General features: G+C 36.1%; 1 protein-coding gene across 2 annotated transcripts in view; it reads left to right on the top strand.

Moving 5' to 3' along the window:
* Positions 1-19,635, top strand: part of IPO11 (importin 11) — a 211,476-nt gene that overhangs the window by 121,546 nt on the left and 70,295 nt on the right. For both annotated transcript variants that reach the window (XM_044916828.1, XM_021702083.1), the window contains exons 25-27: positions 4,852-4,947; positions 5,841-5,954; positions 12,396-12,517. In XM_044916828.1, coding sequence (XP_044772763.1) covers positions 4,852-4,947; positions 5,841-5,954; positions 12,396-12,517 — 332 coding nt within the window. The remainder of the gene's footprint in view (positions 1-4,851; positions 4,948-5,840; positions 5,955-12,395; positions 12,518-19,635) is intronic.

The raw sequence follows: 19,635 nt of genomic DNA on the forward strand, positions 1-19,635 counted from the left end.
CACTTGGCTAATGATGGAACAGTGTGAGCATCAGAATAAAACTAAATTGATTAAAATACATCAAACAAGCTAAAATCCTAGAGAATGTAATGATTCCCCTCCCAAGAAGAGTAAGCTATGATTTAAATTCTATTAATAACTGTAAATTACCTTACTTTTAAGTATCTTTGATTATATCAGTTGTCTTTAGAGTTATTTGCTTCTGGGAGCTGCTTGTCCATGTGAGTGTACATACATTTCACTTGAAATATATAAAATTATTTTAACACTGAAGTCATTAGATGCATTTTTAGAAATTTTGTTTAGAATAGAAAGCACTGGTTGCTGATCAAAATGTCCAGAAGGATTTTGATTCTAGGTTTATAGAGGAGCCTTCTTCAGTGGAAGTAGTCATAATTTGAACTCTGTGGTTTTTAAGTCAAAACTGCTATATCCTCCTTGGAAAGTGGACTGTAAAGTGTCATGTGTGGAAATAATCATATCTCAGGGTCATCAAGTCCACAACAAAACTTCATTATTACTAACGGGACCACAATTGTATCCATTGGCCAAACATATAAATTAGGAGTAAGTACAACTTCTTCACCTCTGGTTAACTGTTCAGTTCGTCTTACCAGTTCTACTCTCTGAATTTTCTTTTGATTCTGTTTCACTACCCCTGCCTCCAAGTCTAATAATAGCATTTTCCTACATAATTTTTCAGAAATAATCTCATCTTCCCTAGCTATGGTTCCTAACCTTTTCGAATACCAAGATTCCATTTTAGCCTTGATATATCTGTGGATCTTTTATGCAATAATAACTATCTTTATATATAAAGAAAATGCATCTGACAGCTGGTTTGTATTGAATGATATACATGTTGGTGAATTTATATTCTGACAGTCATAATGATCTAAATATGTGATTGCTTCTCCTTTTCTCTACAAACATGTAATCTTAGGCGTTAATAATTTTTTTAAGTGTTATTTTCTTATATGAACTACATTCTTTGCCAGTAGTTTTTGCTCAGTATGTTCAGACACATCGACCCATAGGGTATTTTATTACTTTAAATTACTTGTCCAAGTCTCTTCCAGAGCCATGCTGACTCTCCTGCCTTCTTCCTCCTCTCCAGGCTTGTAGCTTCTTCTTGTTCCTAGTGTCTTGAAATTTTACAGTGATGTGCCTTGATTTAGGTTTATTTCAGTTGATTGTACTGGGCACTACTGGGCCCTTTTAATCTGGAAACTCTTTTAGACCCTTTAAAGATAATACACTGTCTTCTCCTGTGGAGAGAGATGGTCAGTTGCCCAGATATGCAGATTTGGGAATATCTGGCAACTTGTTTCTTAAATAGACTTTTAATCAGTCTTATTTTTAGTTTTTTCCTTTCTCTCTTTTCCAGAAGAGGTCCTAATTTCTGTGGATTTTGATGAAAGGTAGGGAGAAGACAGAGATGCCATAAATTAAGTTGCTTCTCCACCCTGTCCATTGCATTCTTAGTTTTTAGCTCTCTCTGACCTGATCAGTCACTTTTGAATTTCTTCTTTATACCTTCCAGTATTCATCTCTCATCCCTTGTCCTTTTAATGATTCCCCTTCCCTTTAAAATCCTTATACTGTAATTATAGTAGGGTATCAGGAGGGAATGAAGTTAAATATGCGTCTAGCCTTCAGCAGATGGCTTTATTTTCCATTCATACCTAAAATAGAGACTTTGTGATGACATGAACTTTTGAGATTCAGTTTACTAGCTTACCTACTACATCTTTTCCATCTTTATTCCAAATCTGTTTTTTTAATAAGCTTTATTGAGGTCAGATTTAATTATTTTCTAAACTTCGTTTCCTGTTGCTTTTAATCAGAATCTGTGATAACTTTTTATCCTCTTATCTTTTAGTAGATAGCATAATACTTGGCCCACTGTAAAAGTTCTTGTATTTTTTAACTTTTCTTTAGACATTCCCTTTACCTCTTGCTCAAAATTAGAGAATGCTGTCATCCATGGGTACTATTTGCCTACCTTGAGAATGTTTCAAAATGCACGGAGGCGTATTTGATGGTGATCATGTTTGGAGCATTCTCTTGGCACATAATGAACAGAGACCAGAGATGCTAAAAGCCCCTCGATGCATGGAGTAGTCCTGAACAATAAATCCTTGTCCGACTTAGAATGTCAATAAACACCCTGGAGAAACATTGCTACAAGTTTTAAAGGCAGCTTGGCTCTGCCTTGAGATTAGTACTTGCTCATAACCCTCTCATATGGTGTCTGTTTTCATTCCTTCCCTCTTAACAGTGGGGCTAGAAGCATGGAAGATTCCTTCTTGGTCCTCATTGCTGCATCCTGACTACTGCCTTCTTATCTTCCTAAAAAATAAAACAAAAATAAACAAAAAAATCTCACTGTGCTTGAATTTCATGCCGTCATTGTTATTATAAAGGGAAGCACTCTCACTTATCCTTCAGAATTTTCACCGGTGACAATCAGCTCATGATTGATAACCTATATAATTATATTATAAATAAAATAAGATTATTTCTCAATATATATGCAACAACAAGCTGTTTTTTGTCTAATTTATTGATAAACTTAACAGGTAGATTGATTTTTGGATAGTGAGTATATTTTTTCTAACTTACGTTTTCTCTAATTAAAAGCCATCCCTTTTTTTTTTTTTAATAATTAACACACAGTATACTATTAGTTCTGGGTGTACAATATAATGATTCAACAGTTCTGTACATGCTCAGTTCTCAACACAGTAAGTGGCTCAGATGATTAAGTGTCTGCCTTTGGCTTGGGTCAGGATCCCAGGGTTCTGGAATCAAGCCCCATGTCTGGCTCCTAGCTCGGCAGGGAGCCTGCTTCTCCCTCTCCCTCTCTCTCTGCCTCTCCCGTGCTCATGTTCTCTCTCTCTCTCTATCTCTCTGTCTCAAATGAATAAATAAAATGTTTAAAAAAAAAAATCCCTTTCACCTATGTCACACCACCTCCCACCTCCCACCTCCCTCCCTTCTGGTAACCACCAGTTCTCTGTTTTTAAGAGTCTGTGCCTTGGTTTGTCTCTTTTTTTCTTTATTTGTTTTTTTTTTCTTAAATTCCACACATGAGTGAAATCATATGTTGTCTTTCTCTGACTTATGTCATTTGGCATTATACCCTTTAGATCCATCTATGTTGTTGCAAATGGCAAGATTTCATTCTTTCTTATGGCTGAGTAATCTATTTGTGTGTGTGTGTGTGTGTACCACATGTTCTTTATCTTTTCATCTATAGGTAGACACTTGGGTTGCTTCCATAACTTGGCTATTGTAAATAATGCTGCAATAAATATAAGGGTGCACATATCTTTTCGAATTAATATTTTCATTTTCTTTGGGTAAATAGCCAGTAATGGGATTACTGGATCTTATGGTACTTGTATTTTTAAGCTTTTGAGGACCCTCTATACTGGTTTCCACAGTGGTTGCACCAGCTTGTTTTCCTATTGACAGTGCACGAGGATTCCTTTTTCTCCACATCCTTGCCAATACTTGTTTCTTGTGTTGATTTTAACCATTCTGATGGATGTGAGAGGATATCTCATTATGACTCCAGTTTGTATTTCCCTGATGATGCGTGATGTTGAGCATCTTTTCATGTGTCTGTTGGATATATGTTTGTCTTCTTTGGAAAAATATGTATTGATGTCATTTGCTCATTTTTTAAAGGATTATTTGTTATTGTTGTTCTGTTTTGATTGTGATTTTTGTGTTGAGTTGTGTAAGTTCTTTATGTATTTTAGATATTAACCCCTTGTCAGATACATTATTTGCAAATATCTTCTTCCATTAGTTGGATTGTATTTTTGTTGTTGTTGATGGTTTCCTTTGCTGTGCAAAAGCTTATTTTCATGTAGTTCTAATAGTTGAATTTTGCTTTTGTTTCCCTCGCCCAAAGGAGACATATCTCGAAAAATGTTTCTGCAGCTGATATCTAAGAGATTATTGTCTACGTCGTCTTCTAGGAATTTTATGGTTTGGGGAATCACATTTAGGTCTTTAACCCATTTTGAGGGTGTTTTGTGTATGGTGTAAGAAAGGGATCCAGTTTCATTCTTTTGCATGTAGCTATTGAGTTTTCCAAACACCATTTGTTGAAGAGACTGTCTTTTTCCCATTGCATATTCTCTCCTCCTTTGTTGATTAATGGACCATAGAATCGTGGGTTTATTTCTGGACTCTCTATTCTGTTCCACTGATCTTTGTGTCTGTTGTTGTGCCACTACCATACTGTTCCGCTTATTACAAAAAACCACTTTTTTTTTTAAGGTTTTATTTATTTATTCATGAGAGACAGAGAGCAAGCAAGCGAGCGAGCGAGAGAGAGAGGCAGAGGGAGAAGCAGGCTTCCCAAGGAGCAGGGAGCCCAACGCGGAACTCGATCCCAGGACCCCGGGATCATGACCTGAGCTGAAGGCAGACACTTAACCATCTGAGCCACCCAGGCGCCCCAAAAAAAGCCAACACTTTTGAAATGCCTTTTGCTGACTCTAGTGTACCATTTTGTAAGGGTTATTTCTTTAAAATGCAAATGTAATAATGACAACATGGTACCTGTTATTAGGATGTGATTAATTATAATTCTATGTGAGATGTATAGCTGTATGTATTATACACTTCATATCAAATTTTATATCAAATCCATTTTTAATGGATTGTCTTGTAAAAGTGTATCTAATGCCAGAATATTGACTACCTCATGTGTTTGTGTGTATTCTGAGATTTAGTGTGTGATATTTAATACATTGTTTTCTTTACCTATGTTTTACATGAAGCAGTGACTTGGATTATTTAGTGTTACCAATGATTCTTTCTGGTTTTTAGGTTGTGGAAAATGCCCTTAAAGTGAACCCGGTATTAGGTGCACAAATGTTTCAACCGATTCTACCCTGTGTTTTCAGAGGTATTATAGAAGGAGAGGTAAGATTTCCTTAAGCTTCTAAGGATAGTAATGGACTCTAGGGTTCTACTTTTAATTATTTTCCTTCTTCATTGGAAAATTATTTCTTCTTTGTTGTTAGATATTAAAAGCTTTTCTTATTATTGGGTTGTTTTGAAGTAAATTAAGTAATTTTCAGGGTAGTTATATAGCTTGGCCTTTTCTTTCTCCAGAAACTATAGCTTCTTTTTTTTTTTTTTTTTTTTTTTATAATCTCTCACTTGCATGTATATTCATTCACAAAGATTTGAAGCAGAGTAATGGGAAAGAATAGTGCTGGTTGTAGTACATATTGAATATATGAAAAATACCGGTTATTTTCTAAGTCAGTCTCTTTAAGTGAATCCATGTAACCATGTATTGTACGAGTATTTACAGTAATATAAATAAATAAGCCGTTGGTAAATATTCTTTCTGTGTTCCTCTGTCTTTAAAAATCCACATTATATGTATATTACCTTGTATGACATATATTTAGAAAGTTACTTATAACTCAGGTAATATTGGCAGTATATCCTAAAGCGATTTTGAAGGAGAATATTATTTTATTTTTATTTATTTATTTATTTATTTTTTAAAGGTTTTATTTATTTAGTTGACAGAGAGAGAGCACAAGCAGGCAGAGCGGCAGGCAGAGGGAGAAGGAGAAGCAGGCTCTCCGATGAGCAGGGAGCCCGATGCGGGTCTCGATCCCAGGACCCTGGGATCATGACCTGAGCCGAAGGCAGCTACTTAACCGACTGAGCCACCCAGGCGCCCCGGAGAATATTATTTTATATCCCTGTTGACTGTTACCATGTCTATGATTGTTCGTAGTCATGTTTATACTCACACCTTGATATAATTTTATGTGTGCTGTATTTTGATTGTACAGAGGTATCCTGTCGTGATGTCAACATACCTTGGAGTTATGGGTCGAGTCCTGCTACAAAACACTAGTTTTTTTTCTTCACTTCTTAATGAGATGGCACATAAATTTAATCAGGAGGTAAGAATCAATTTACTTAAATTGAAGAAAGTCTTTTCAAATAAGGACTGAAAATAATTGGGGTAAATAATTTAAAACTCTTGTATTTAAAATTTTGTATTTTAAAACTTTAATAACTTACATTTTACCCATGATTTTGAAGAAGAAAGAAAAAAGAATCTCTGAATGGCAATTGAAATTTACATTTGTTCTCTTTCATAATAGCCAGTTTTATTCTGCTTAATTGTAGGATGGAATTTTGTTTCGTTTATGGTTGCAATTTTTTGTTTACTCACACTTAAAAGGAAACATACTTTACATATAATTATTTACAATCTTTGTTCCATTCCTTTATTGAGCTTGTTAGTGTCATGTGATGAGTTTCCATCATAATTATTATGGGAAGTGACTTTCTCAGCAAAGGCTTATTTAAAAAAATACTATAACTAAAACCAACCACCAGGGCAAGTATAGGATAGGTTCTTGAGTGAGATGTTACTTGAGACTATATACATTATATTAAAATATGGTTTTTATGTATTAAGTTCTTAATCTTTTAAGATTTGTAAGATATAGAAAGTATTTGATGTCTTTAGAATGGAGGCAGTTTGTAAAATCTTTTGGTTTGTGAAACAAAACTGTTTCCACTTTAAGGAAATCTAGAATAAGAATGTGCATAGTTTTTTTAGAATTAGATTTCGATATAATCTAATTAGAAATCCTAGCCTTTGTTTAGATGAATAGATAGGTAAGGTTTTTCATTACCTTTATTAAATTTAACTGCGATGGGCTAATATTAAAGTTAAGTGGTTTATTCAGTTGAGTTCAAAATTTGTTGAGGGGCACCTGGGTGGCTCAGTCGTTGGGCGTCTGCCTTCGGCTCAGGTCATGATCCCAGGGTCCTGGGATCGAGCCCCACATCGGGCTCTCTGCTTGGCCGGGAGCCTGCTTCTCCCTCTCCCACTCCCCCTGCTTGTGTTCCCTCTCTAGCTGTCTCTCTCTCTCTCTCTCTGTCAAATAAAAAAAATAAAAATCTTAAAAAAAAAAAAAAATTGTTGAGTGATTTTAATAACAGTATATTTAACAACAATATAAATGTCATGTATTAAATTCTCACAACAACCCATTGAGATAATAGTATTTTAATTTCCATCTCACATATGAGAAATCTGAGGCTTATAGAGATTTACTGACTTGCTCAGTTTCACACAGCTAGTAAATGATGGCGTTGCTTTATATACTCCAGCAACCTAACCTCAGAGCCTGATAACTCAGTGACCACACTGTGCTACCTCCTGTCCGTCCTGGAACAGGCACTTTACACTATACACTGGAGACACTTGTTTTGACAAGCTTAGAGTAACCTTCAGGGAAAAGAGTACTTGAATGGGCAATTTCACAATAATTGTATGAGTGTTATGTCAGAGATATGTTCAGTATGCTGTGGGAAGAGAAAAGGTATCTACTATGTTACATTTTTTCCAGGTTTTTTTTTTTGTGTGTGTGTGTGATAAAATACATAAAACATAAAATTTACCCTCCACAATTTTTAAGTGTATGGGTCAGTGCTTTTAAATATATTCATAATGTACAATCATCAGCACCATGCATAGGCCGCCTCGACTGGGCTTAATTTCATATTAAAGAGAAATAATGAACCGTGGCTACTGCTGGTACTGTTAGAACCCATTGGCAGTGTGAAAGATTGAGGAAAGAGCTGTTATCATTGGTTCAGACTTATTTCTGATCCTGTCTTTAGAGCACAGGCTTTTCATGGAACAACACCTCTTATCTTTTCTCTTTTCATATTTCATTACGAAGAGGACATTTTTTTTTCCTCAGAGAATTTGACAAAACATGTCAAGTCATCATACTTGAGTGTAGAGATGAGGGAGATGAAAGTGAATAAAATAGTATTCTCGTTCAAATGGCTACTTCTGACTGTGAGCGCAGTTCTGAAGAACATCAAAAATATATGCAAGAATTAAATAGGGCTAGGCAAATGAGTTCCAGTAAATCTAGAGAGCTTTGAAGGAAGCAGGGATGTTGGAGAAAGATTTCTCTTTTCAACACTTGAAAACAGTATGAGATAGTAGAGTAAGTCAAGTTAAATTAAGAGTGATTTTCTGTCTTTGGGAGAGGAGCTGGACTCATTGCAGCAGTCACCGTTAGAAAGGTTTGTCCTCTAAGCATTTGTTATTCGGAGTGTTTGAGAGTTGCTTGTTTATATTGAATGAATAATGAAAACTTTTTAGACTGCTCACCTAATTGAGAGCTTAGAGCCTTGGGGTATTGAAGAATCATGGTTTGTTGTAGGGAAATTTACTAGAAAATCAAAGTATTTGTAGGCCCTTTTTTTCCCTTTTTATCCTGCGGGGTAGCCTCTCTTCAGGTATGAACAACTTGTGGAACTCAGGGTAGGGGAGAGGGCTTTTCCAATGAGGGTGTCTCACCATTCAGGATCTAGATTTTCATTTAAATCATCTGAGTTTATGTGGGAGTGGGAAAGGGGATCTACAAGGTTCTAGTTGTTCTTATACAGATTCTCAGTCAGTTTTCCTGTTTTGGAGCTCTGTGCCTCACGTCTGCCTTCTTTGTGGTCTGGGGATTGCAGGGTTCTGAGAACCAAAGCTGCTTATCTTAGATTGTCATTCCCCTGGCAGGCAGCTTGGTTTCAGGCTTTTCTCTTCTGCCCAGTCACTTAACATTCTTTTGTCCACCTGCCATCCTCCAAACACTGTTGCCATCTTTACCCAGTGTAGTTTCTCTTCTTTATAGACCCTATGGGATTATTCTTTTGCTTTTTATATTTCTTTACTTTCATTGTAGTGGGCTTTCAGGGGGGTCCAGCAAATGCATATTTTCAGTACTAAGATTGTTTTCATAATGTCTATATGCTTCCAGGGTAAATAACTTAATTATAAAGATGTAATAAAAATGTAGCTGAGTAATTTAGGTAATATTACTGGTTTATCTTTGTACAAAACATTTGTTCCATTTGTCCTGTTTAGAATTTTCAGACTTTACTGAACGTTTACTTCAGAGCAACCATGTTGAGTTTTCTAATTATATACATAGGGTTTTATCACTTCCTTGTTGCAAACCTCCTCAGTTCTGAGATTTCTTTTAGATCGAGGAGTAAGTCTAACCTCTCTAATGTAGGTTTGCCTACAAACACCTACTGTAATCTGGTTCTTGACTCCTTTAGCCGCTTCTGGAGCTCATTGATCAGGCATTCACCACACAGAACATTTTTCAGTTTCTTGAGAGCACCTGTCTTCCTCTTGCTCCAGAGGCCTTGCATACAGGCTTTTCATTCCCTGTCCCACAAACACTCCCTACCAGTCTCTCACCTTCTTTAACTTGATTCCTCATCTTGTTCTATTTTACCTTAAAGCTCAACTCCTCTGGGTAACTTTGCCTTAGTCTCCCAAGTTTTAGTTAGGTCTTTCTAGGTGTTCTTGTGGTATTGGGAACTGTGTATTTATCATCAGGGCCAGGTTTGGGTGAGACAAGTGAGTTGCTGAGAATGAGCACCTCCTTACATTTTGTACCTTACACACCTTTTTTTGTTTTATCCTTGTTCTGGCTCTGTTCATGTGCTCCCCAGGGTCAGCAGACTACGTATGGCCTATGGGCCGGATCCAGTCTACTGCTTGTTTTTTCAAGTCTGTGAATAAAGAAGGGTTATTATGTTTCTTATTGGTTGAAAAAAATAATAGGATTTCCTGATACATGAAAGTTATCCAAAGTTTTGTACTGGGACACATCTGTGTCCATTTTTTACATGTTGTTTATGACTGATGTTGGAAGTTGAATAGTTGCATCTGAGAACATATGGCACACAAAGCCTTAAATATCTACTTAACTGTCCCTTTACAGAAAAGGCTTGCTGATCCCTGTGTTCTGATTGCTTGTTTAATTAAAGTCCCCACAAATTCACTGTTCTGTGATGTTATTAAGTATTTTTATAATGAAAGAAATAAAGTTATAAATAAAAATAGACAATAGAGATACCTGTCTATGCTGTTGAATCTTTATTCTAACCAGGTACGTTATTGTAGCTTTAGTTGAATATATTACGTTTTAATGATAACTTGATATTTGCTTTTATAATGGGTAATGGTTTGTTTTTAAAATCTTGCTTACTAGATAATAATTGCAGTAAGTCTGGAGAACATCTCTACCATTTGTTTCCAAATTATATGTGAATTGAAGACTCGTGGTATATATCAAAAGTTACTGAATGGTAGTGTTTCATGGTTCCCTTAGTGTGTTTGTAATATTTTCACAGTGCTCATAGGCCAAAAGAAATAAAAATATCTAATAGTTCCTTCTATTAAGTGGTTGGATCCAAACAGTTTAGTACGTATTTTTGTCCTAATAACTTAGTAGTTATTGAAAAATAATACACAAAAGTCTAAAGAAAGAATATCTTTATTTCATTCTTAAATATCCACAAATACTCACTAATGGAATATATGTGCCTATTGAGTACCACTCAGATTCTCTTAACTTCAGAATCAGTTTGGACTCCTCCACCTTCACTTTTTGTTTTACCTGGATTTCTGGGTAGTACTTTGTAAAGATAGGAAGTCATCACAAGGAACATTTTTTGCAGTATCTGACCAATATTTCTGTGTTTCTCTGAGTAATTGTAAATATTCTGTGAGTTCATTGTGGCATCTTAGGATGCAGCACACAGTTTGCAGAGCTCAGATATAAATAACTGTCTTGAACTAATTAGTGTTCCCTTGACTGTTTATGTTTTTTAAGATTGACTGACTTATTTATTTTATATAGAGAGAGTGCATGTGGGAGCAGGGCGAGGGGCAGAGGAAGAGGGAGAGAAGCAGACTCCCCACTGAGTGTGAAGCCCGTCCTGTTGTGGAGCTCAATCCCATGACCCTGAGATCATGACCTGAGCAGAAATCAAGATTGGGGTGCTTAACCAGCTGAGCTACCCAGGCACCTGTCCTTGACTGTTTATTACTTTTAAAAAATGTTGAAGTATTTCTTGGAAAATATGTAGAGGCATAAAAGTAGAAGAGTGTGGGAACTTAAGATTGATTTTAAGTTACCAAAATCCGTGAGGTAGAGATTTTGATATTAAATGCTTTTTTTGAAAGGTGCTGTAAGTGGAAAAGTGTTTATGAGGCAAACCCTGAGATTCACAATAGACTTTCAGTCTGTATGATCAGTACAGTTGGTTGTGTTTTACTTTCTAGATTCTAAGTGTATCAGTCAAGGTTCTCCAGAAAAAATAGAATCTTTTGGGTGTGTGTGCATGTACACACATCACATACCCCTACACACAAAGACGAGAAAGAAAGAGAATATGAGAGATACGAGAATGGTGGGGAGGGAGGGAGTGATTTTAAGGAATTGGCACAAATTATTATGGGACTGGCAAGTTCTAATTTTTTAGCGAAGCCTGGGAACTTAAACAGGATTTCTGTGTTACAGTCTTGAGGCAGGATTTCTTCTTTTCTGGGAAACCTTAATTTTTGGTCATAAGGCAAAATTCACCTGATTGAAGCCCAACCCACATTATCTAGGGTAATCTCTTTTCTTTAAAGTCAACTCTTGGTACATGTTAATCATATCGACAGAATGCTTTCACAGCAACATCTAGACTAGTATTTGACCATAAAACTGGACACCTTAGCCTAGCTAAGTTGGTAAGTACAATTAACCAGCACACTTTCTACTTCCGTATTATGATTGATTTATTTTTCTTTTTTTTTATAAAGATTTTATTTATTTATTAGAGTGTGAGTGAGAGTGTGCAAGCAGAGGAGGAGGGACAAGCAGACTTCCCGCTGAGCAGGGAGCCCAATGTGGGGCTCAGTCTCAGGACCCTGAGATCATGACCTGAGCTGAAGGCAGACACTTAACCGACTGAGCCACCCAGGCACCCCTTATGTTCATTTTTTTTAATATAGTATATAATGTCCTAGAAACTGACTTATTTTTTTTTTTTGAAATTATGTACGTTGAGGTTGTAACCTGCCCTTTCCTCTGAAAGTAGCAACAAATCAGTCCAGCAAATTACACCTTAACATTTAAATATCTAATCATCCAACGAAATAACTATAACCTAAGTACAAGTTGACAGTTTTGAAAAATGCATGTACTTTTTTAGTGTACCCGGAAGAATGTATTGGATTGGTGATTTATTAAATGAAATTACTAAAATCACTCATCGGCTGTATACTGGTTTTGAACAGTCTCTAGCTCTCAGAATAAACTGGCTCCCAAGATTAATTAGAGTCATTTTCTGGTTTTGCTCAAATTATTCCTTTCCAGCTCAAGGCTTGCCCCAATTTCTTGTATTTCAATTTTGTGGTTTGTTGGAATTGAACTTTAACCATGCCTTATGAGCCTCTAGACTTTAACAGTACTTATCCACAAGTAAATAGCATTTCATATATTTTGAGATGCCTCTTGCTCTTTTTTCAGATGGACCAGCTTTTGGGAAATATGATTGAAATGTGGGTTGATCGCATGGACAACATTACGCAGCCTGAAAGAAGAAAACTTTCAGCTTTGGCTTTGCTTTCTCTTCTGCCATCTGATAATAGGTGAGGAAATGTTTTTTAAGAATTTGTTTCTTTAAAGCATCAAAATATTATCACCGTTTTTGGCCATTGGTATTGCTGCATGTTGCTGGGCAGTATTTTATGTATATGTGTGCTCATTTTGTTAGTAGATAATGCTGGGGCGGGTGTTGGTCTGGATCTAAAAAGATGTGAATGGGGGTGGTAGGCACTGCAGTTCAACTTGGTCATATTCATTTAATAATTTAATTTTTGTCTGAATTCTCATTTTTTTGTAATCAGATTTTACTAGACTTATTTTAGGTCCTTTTTAAATATAAGATGAATATGTAATAATATGTCAGTAGCACTTCATAAAAAGTGTCCTCCTAGTAATTCAAAAGAATGTTACATAATTCATTAGTTTTTTATTTTGGATTATCTCCAAAAAAACTTGCAAGTACTTTTTTCTCGTTACATCATTGAAGTCGTTTTATTATAGTTTACAAACTTTGTTAAAATTCTCATTTCCATAAAGCAAATGCAAAATGCTTCGCTTTGGACGTTATATGCAAATATCTATTTTCTTTATTTTTACCCCTGTCTTTGGGAGTTTTGCATTATCTGCTTTTTTTTTTTTTTTTTGGTACTTTTAAGTTTAAAGGCGTAAAAGCAGGTCTTAAGACTTGATTTTGTAGAGAAGAATAAACTAGATCATTTTGTCTTAGGGAACTTTCAAACACATCAATCCTAATGATAAATTAGTGAAATAAATCCAGTTAGCTTTAGAAATCCTTGTTAAAAATGTAGGTATTATTTATTTCTAATATAATAGTTTGAATTAAACACATAGGTAATTGTTTTGTCCTAACACCATAATAATAGATACTGATTACTGAGCACGTGCTGTATGTCTTTATATTTTGGTACATGTTTGACATTTATATCTCATTCAGTTTTTAATATAGTCCTGAGGTATAGGCATGATTATTTTCTTTTTATAGAGCAAAGAAATAACTTAAAAATGTAAACTAACTTGCCTAGTGTGTGGCATGTGGCATGACATAGGACATATTTTGACCTGGGGCAACTGGATGCCAGGGTTTGCTCTTTTTTAACTACCAGGTGGTGCCCTTTCTGAGGTGGACATGCACAAGATCCATATATTTTTCCTAACTGTGAAATCGAGTGGCATTTTATTAATTTTTGAAAACCAAATTTTAGCTACCTGTATTTTATTGTTGTTTCCTTTTCTTCATGGATAAAATAGTGACTTGAGATTATTCAGGCCTTTAAAATGGAAATGTTAAAAAATGTGGTCTTTGGCAGTAGCCAGCACTATGTAAACATTTGTGGAATAAATTAATGAATGGAAAAAAAATATTAAGGTTAGAAAAGCACCTTAGGATTTTCTTTAACGTAAAGTACTGAAATTACTGAGGGTAAATTAGAAATGACACACATTAGTTGAAGAAGGATATCTAATTGTATCTAAAGCATATTTGTTTTACATTTTTTATGAGACAACTGTTTTGCTTTAATATTTAATTTTATATAAGTGTGTGGTCAAAAAATACGTTTTATATATAAGTGGCCAAAATAGTCGGCTCTTCTTTTTTTTTATTTTTTTATTTTTTTATTTTTTTTATTCTTATGTTAATCCCCATACATTACATCATTAGTTTTAGATGAAGTGTTCCATGATTCATTGTTTGTGCATAACACCCAGTGCTCCATGCAGAATGTGCCCTCCTCAATACCCACCACCAGGCTAACCCATCCTCCCACCCCCCTCCCCTCTAGAACCCTGTTTGTTTTTCAGAGTCCACTGTCTCTCATGGTTCGTCTACCCCTCCGATTTCCCCCGCTTCATTCTTCCCCTCCCGCTACCTTCTTCTTCTTCTTTTTTTTTTCTTAACATATATTGTACTATTTGTTTCAGAGGTACAGATCTGAGATTCAACAGTCTTGCACAATTCACAGCGCTTACCAGAGCACATACCCTCCCCAGTGTCTATCACCCAGTCACCCCATCCCTCCCACCCCACCCCCCGCTCCAGCAACCCTCAGTTTGTTTCCTGCAATTAAGAATTCCTCATATCAGTGAGATCATATGATACATGTCTTTCTCTGTTTGACTTATTTCACTCAACATAATACCCTCCAGTTCCATTCACGTCGTTGCAAATGGCAAGATCTCATTCCTTTTGATGGCTGCATAATACTCCATTGTATATATATACCACCTCTTCTTTATCCATTCATCTGTCGATGGACATCTTGGCTCTTTCCACAGTTTGGCTATTGTGGACATTGCTGCTATAAACATCGGGGTGCACGTACCCCTTCGGATCCCTACTTTTGTATCTTTGGGGTAAATACCCAGTAGTGCAATTGCTGGATCATAGGGTAGCTCTATTTTCAACTTTTTGAGGAACCTCCATACAGTTTTCCAGAGTGGCTGCACCAGCTTGCATTCCCACCAACAGTGTAGGAGGGTTCCCCTTTCTCCGCATCCCCGCCAACATCTGTCGTTTCCTGACTTGTTAATTTTAGCCATTCTGATAGTCGGCTCTTCTAAGGAAAATACAATGTTTCTTTAAGTCAAGAATAGACGGGAGTGAGGGGGGGCTCATATCATTCTATCTAAATTGAGGGGCAGAACTTTAATAAGACTTGGAGTTCTCTTAAATATTAAGATTTCAGATTGCAAAGTTGGGAGAAGATAGTTGTGATTGGAAGATCGGATCTTGTTTTTAAAATGAAGTAAGTATTGGAAAATCTTTTGGGCACTAATGAATTCATGTCATTTTAAGGGTACCAAGAAAGTCTTGAATAATGTAGTAATAGAATTTTAAAGAATAATTATTTAACTTTATAGTCGGATTAGTGACTAAAGAAACATTGATAGATACAGAAAATGTAATGATCTGCAAAACAAACAAAAAACTTAATTGCTGTGTAAGTTTGCCACATTGTCATTGGCCCATGATAGAACTTGCGGAGATTTATATTCACATTGTCTAGTGGAAGGTAATGTGGAAATTTAGGTCAGCAGTTTTATTGTTTTCTTTTATTACTTTTCCTCTACTTAAACTACGTAGTTTTTGGAGTTTGGGAAAATTTTCCCCTTTCTGCGTCCCCAGTAATAATACCTGGTTAATCTCCCATGTAATAGTAATTTTCTGTTCCTGCATTTCTTTTAGACATTGCAGTGTAACATTTTCCTTGCCTGAAAAAAGCAGATCTAGTGAATAATGTTGATGGTGATTTTTTTAATCATCTAAATTGGGAAATGTTATTTTCTTCTTTTATTATAACAGATTTTCAAGCAAAAATACACCATTCCAAAGCATGGTTTCTCAACTATAGTACTAGTGATATTTTGGGCCAGATGATTATTTGGGGTTTTGGTTGTTCTTTTTTTTAAGATTTATTGGGGAGAGAGGGAGAGAATCCTCAAGCAGACTCCCTGCTGAGCAGGAAGCCCCACGTGGGGTTTGATCCCAGGACCCAGAGATCATGACCTGAGCCGGAGTTAAGAGTTGGACACTCAACCGACTGAGCCACCTAGGCGCCTCTTTTTTGGTTTTTCTTTTTTTAGAGGTGGGGCAGGGGGAGGAGCAGAGGGAGAGAGAGAATCTTACCAGGCTCCATGCCCAGTGTGGAGGGAGCCCGACAAGGGGCTCGATCTCAGGACCCTGAGATCATGATCTTCGCCGACATCAGGAGTCAGACACTTACCTGCCTGAGCCACCCAGATGCCCCCAGATGATTATTTGTTTTGGAGGACTATCTTGCACCTTGTAGGATACTTGGCAGCACCTCTGCCCTCTGGCCTGTGGATGCCAGTAGAACTTCTTACCTCCAGTTTAGAATCACTGCTGTAAAGAATGACCATTTGAGACACTATTAAACTCTCCTTTACCCTAATCCTCTAGTTCTGTTCAGAAATTTGATAAAAACTCTAGACTTCAGAGCCACTCTGAAATCCCAGTGCCACTGGTGACTTGCTGATGACGATGACCATGTTCTTGTGTTACTGTGCCTAAGTTTCCTTGTTTTTAAAATGTACAGATGTTCTGATGAGACCGTTGTAAAGATTACATGAGTTTACGTATGTAAGGTCAGACTGACTGGATAGATGAGGTTAGCTGTCTTGCTTTCATCCCTTTCTTCCTTTCTCACCTACTCATCCATTTACTGCAGTGCAGAGTTCTGAGAGCATAAGTCACTATGTGTACATGCACTCATTTTTAATTCAGTACATTTTCAGGTATATTGAGTATCTGTACACCTATTCATTAATTTATTTTTAAAATGTGTGTTAACCGCATATGTTCTAAGGAATGTCATTTTGTGCTTGATGTTTTACAGTATTCTGAATTATCACCAACTTAAGGATTCATGATTTTGTTGATATCTGCTTTGCACATTCTTGTTAATATCTTCTTGCTCACCTTCTTAACATAGTGCAGTCTTTTTTTTTTTTTAACTTTTTCAGTGCTGCAACTGTATTTTGTCCTTTTTGTTTTACTGTTCCTCTCTTTAACTGGAATAATTCCAGGTTTGAATATTCTCCCTTTCTTAGGATCTGTATTTAAACATAGAGGGAAGAATAGTTTCTTCAACTGATTTTTATATGACCATAACATTATTTATATATACGTCTTTTAATGTTTTCCTCCAAAGGCATAGGTTAAACAAAACTGTGATTTGGAGATGAGAATGAGAATAATTAAACTTTACTTTGACTCTCTTCTCTAAAATACCAATTCATCCTCCAACTTCAAAGACACAATTTTATAATGCAGTTCTAAGAATTTCAGATGTGAATAAGTATTCTTAGAGAGCAAGTGTTGTGAGAATTTTGGCTTTGACTTTTATTTTTAAATTTAAGGATGCCACTGATGGGGCATATTTAACATAAGCTAATTGAATAATGAAAAAAGAGACTGGCAAAGCAGTATGGTTTTTAGATATGACAGCTTGCATTCCGGGAGAAATTGCCTTTATAATAAACTCCTGGAGTATCAGAATTACCAAACCTGCTTGGATTGGACACTTGGTACCTCTCCATAATTCTTGTTTATCTCAAAATTAGCATATGTAATATCCCCACTTGGAAATTTATTATTATTTAAGAAATTTCTAAGATAAATCATTTTACAACATTTAGAATGTTAGACTAGTCCTATCAAGATAACAGGTTCCAAGGAGTAGTGTTTTGGTATAGTTTAAACATAGTTAAATAAAAGGCAGTTTATAATTTTTCAAATGTAGACATGTTGTTTTACCTGAGTTATGCTTGGTTTAAACTGACCATTTTTAAATGAATATTTAACATGATAGACTTTTGGGGTACCTGGCTGGCTCAGTCAGAAGAGCATGTGACTGTTGATCTCAGGGTCGTGAGTTTGAGCCCCACGTTGGATGTAGAGATTACTTAAAAAATTTAAAAAAAAAACAAAAAAAAACATGATAGGCTTTCATTTTCATCCCTTAAAATAGGAAGCATTTTTTACTTCTAGGTCATGTATTCTTTAGTATTTTATAATATTTTCTTTTATCTGTAAATATTTGACCACAGATTTTAGTAGCTTTTCTATAGTAAAAATTGGTTCTCAATTTTTTTAGTCTTTCACAAGATAAATGCCTTAGAAACATCGTGTGTGGTAACAGCTTTATTGAGATGTAATTCATAGACCATACATTTCATCCATATGAAGTGTACCAACTCAGTAGTATTTAGAATATTCGCAGTCATGCAGCCATCACCACAGTTGATTTTAGAGCATTTTCATCACTTCCGGAAGGAAGCATGTACTCTTTTGTAGTCTTCATTCACTCACCCTACCCCTGCCCCCAGCTCAAGGCATTAGAGCAAGGGCTTGAGAGTAGTAAGGGTGGAGAGTAGAACATGCATCCTCGAAAGACGGGGCCTTCAAGGTAGAGTCAGTTTTATTCTCTGTGATGAATTGTGCAATTATTGGTTTCCATCTAACAATACCATTAAAGATAATCTACTCATTGTCTCGTGGGGAAGTTACTCTAATCCATTTTGCTGCTGCCCAATGTGTCACATATTGGAAATGCTAGGATTCAGGTCTTTAAATTTTGGTCTAGTGTTTGCTTGCCTCCTTGTTGCCAGCCTTCAGTCTTTGCTTATTTATTCATATATTTGTTCAGTAGACATTACTAAATGTGAATGCATCATTAGTTGGTCCTGAGTGCTTTAAAATTTAGGTTTTATTATTATTCAGATATGGTGAGGCTCTCAGATCGGGGGACAATTGCCGTTGAAAGATATTTTATAATTCACAGTTCCTAAGAGGAGGATGCATGCCTCATCACACAGAACCAAAAGGAAACACCAGGGTTGGTCTGGAGACAGAAGGAGTAAGGGGACAATGTGGGCATGAGCCTTTATTGTGGTTTCCTTGGGAAGGAATGGGAAAGCGAGGGTAAGGAGGTTTAGGATTGGCTAGTTTAAATAATTCAGTAGGCTGTATGGTGTAGGCACTGTTGTGAGTTGTCTGTTACCTGGCCCTACGGTGATTAGGGCAGGGGGATAGTGGCCCTGAGTGTTAGAGCCTCATGAAAGAGGTAGTTGGGTATGGTCTCTGGATCAGTCGGTTTGCATGTGTAATTTATGCAGTAAGGCAGTCATTTACTGTCTCTCTGAATTGGGTAGCCCTGAGAAGGGCGGTCTGTCCAGGGTCATTAAGGCCCCATCTGTCAAACCATCAGCATACAGAAAATAAGGAGGCATGATTAATACACCAAGTATTAACCAACTTTTGTTCTTAGCACCATGCTTAACACCTTAGTAGGTCCACAGTAAGTTTAATGAATGAATGAAGAATGAATTTATTACTTATACTGTAATAGTGTGCTGTTTTTTCTCCCAACTAAGTAACATTTTTCTGAACTTCTAAAGAATGTTTGTGCCTGAAAAATTAAGCTAATTTGATCTCTCAGTTTGTCAGTCCTGGGAGGAAGTATAGCATACTTTTTGGTCACTGTATAAAGTACTACTTGAGGTAGGAAACAGATCATTTTTCAGTTTTGTCATATTAACACACCATAAAACATTTTCACATTTAGCAGCCTTAAAAAGGAGAATTTTTTAGATACTCTGATTTGTAGTATTGTTGCAAATT

This window comes from Neomonachus schauinslandi, chromosome 7, assembly GCF_002201575.2.
Source record: "Neomonachus schauinslandi chromosome 7, ASM220157v2, whole genome shotgun sequence".
Taxonomy (NCBI): Eukaryota; Metazoa; Chordata; class Mammalia; order Carnivora; family Phocidae; genus Neomonachus; species Neomonachus schauinslandi.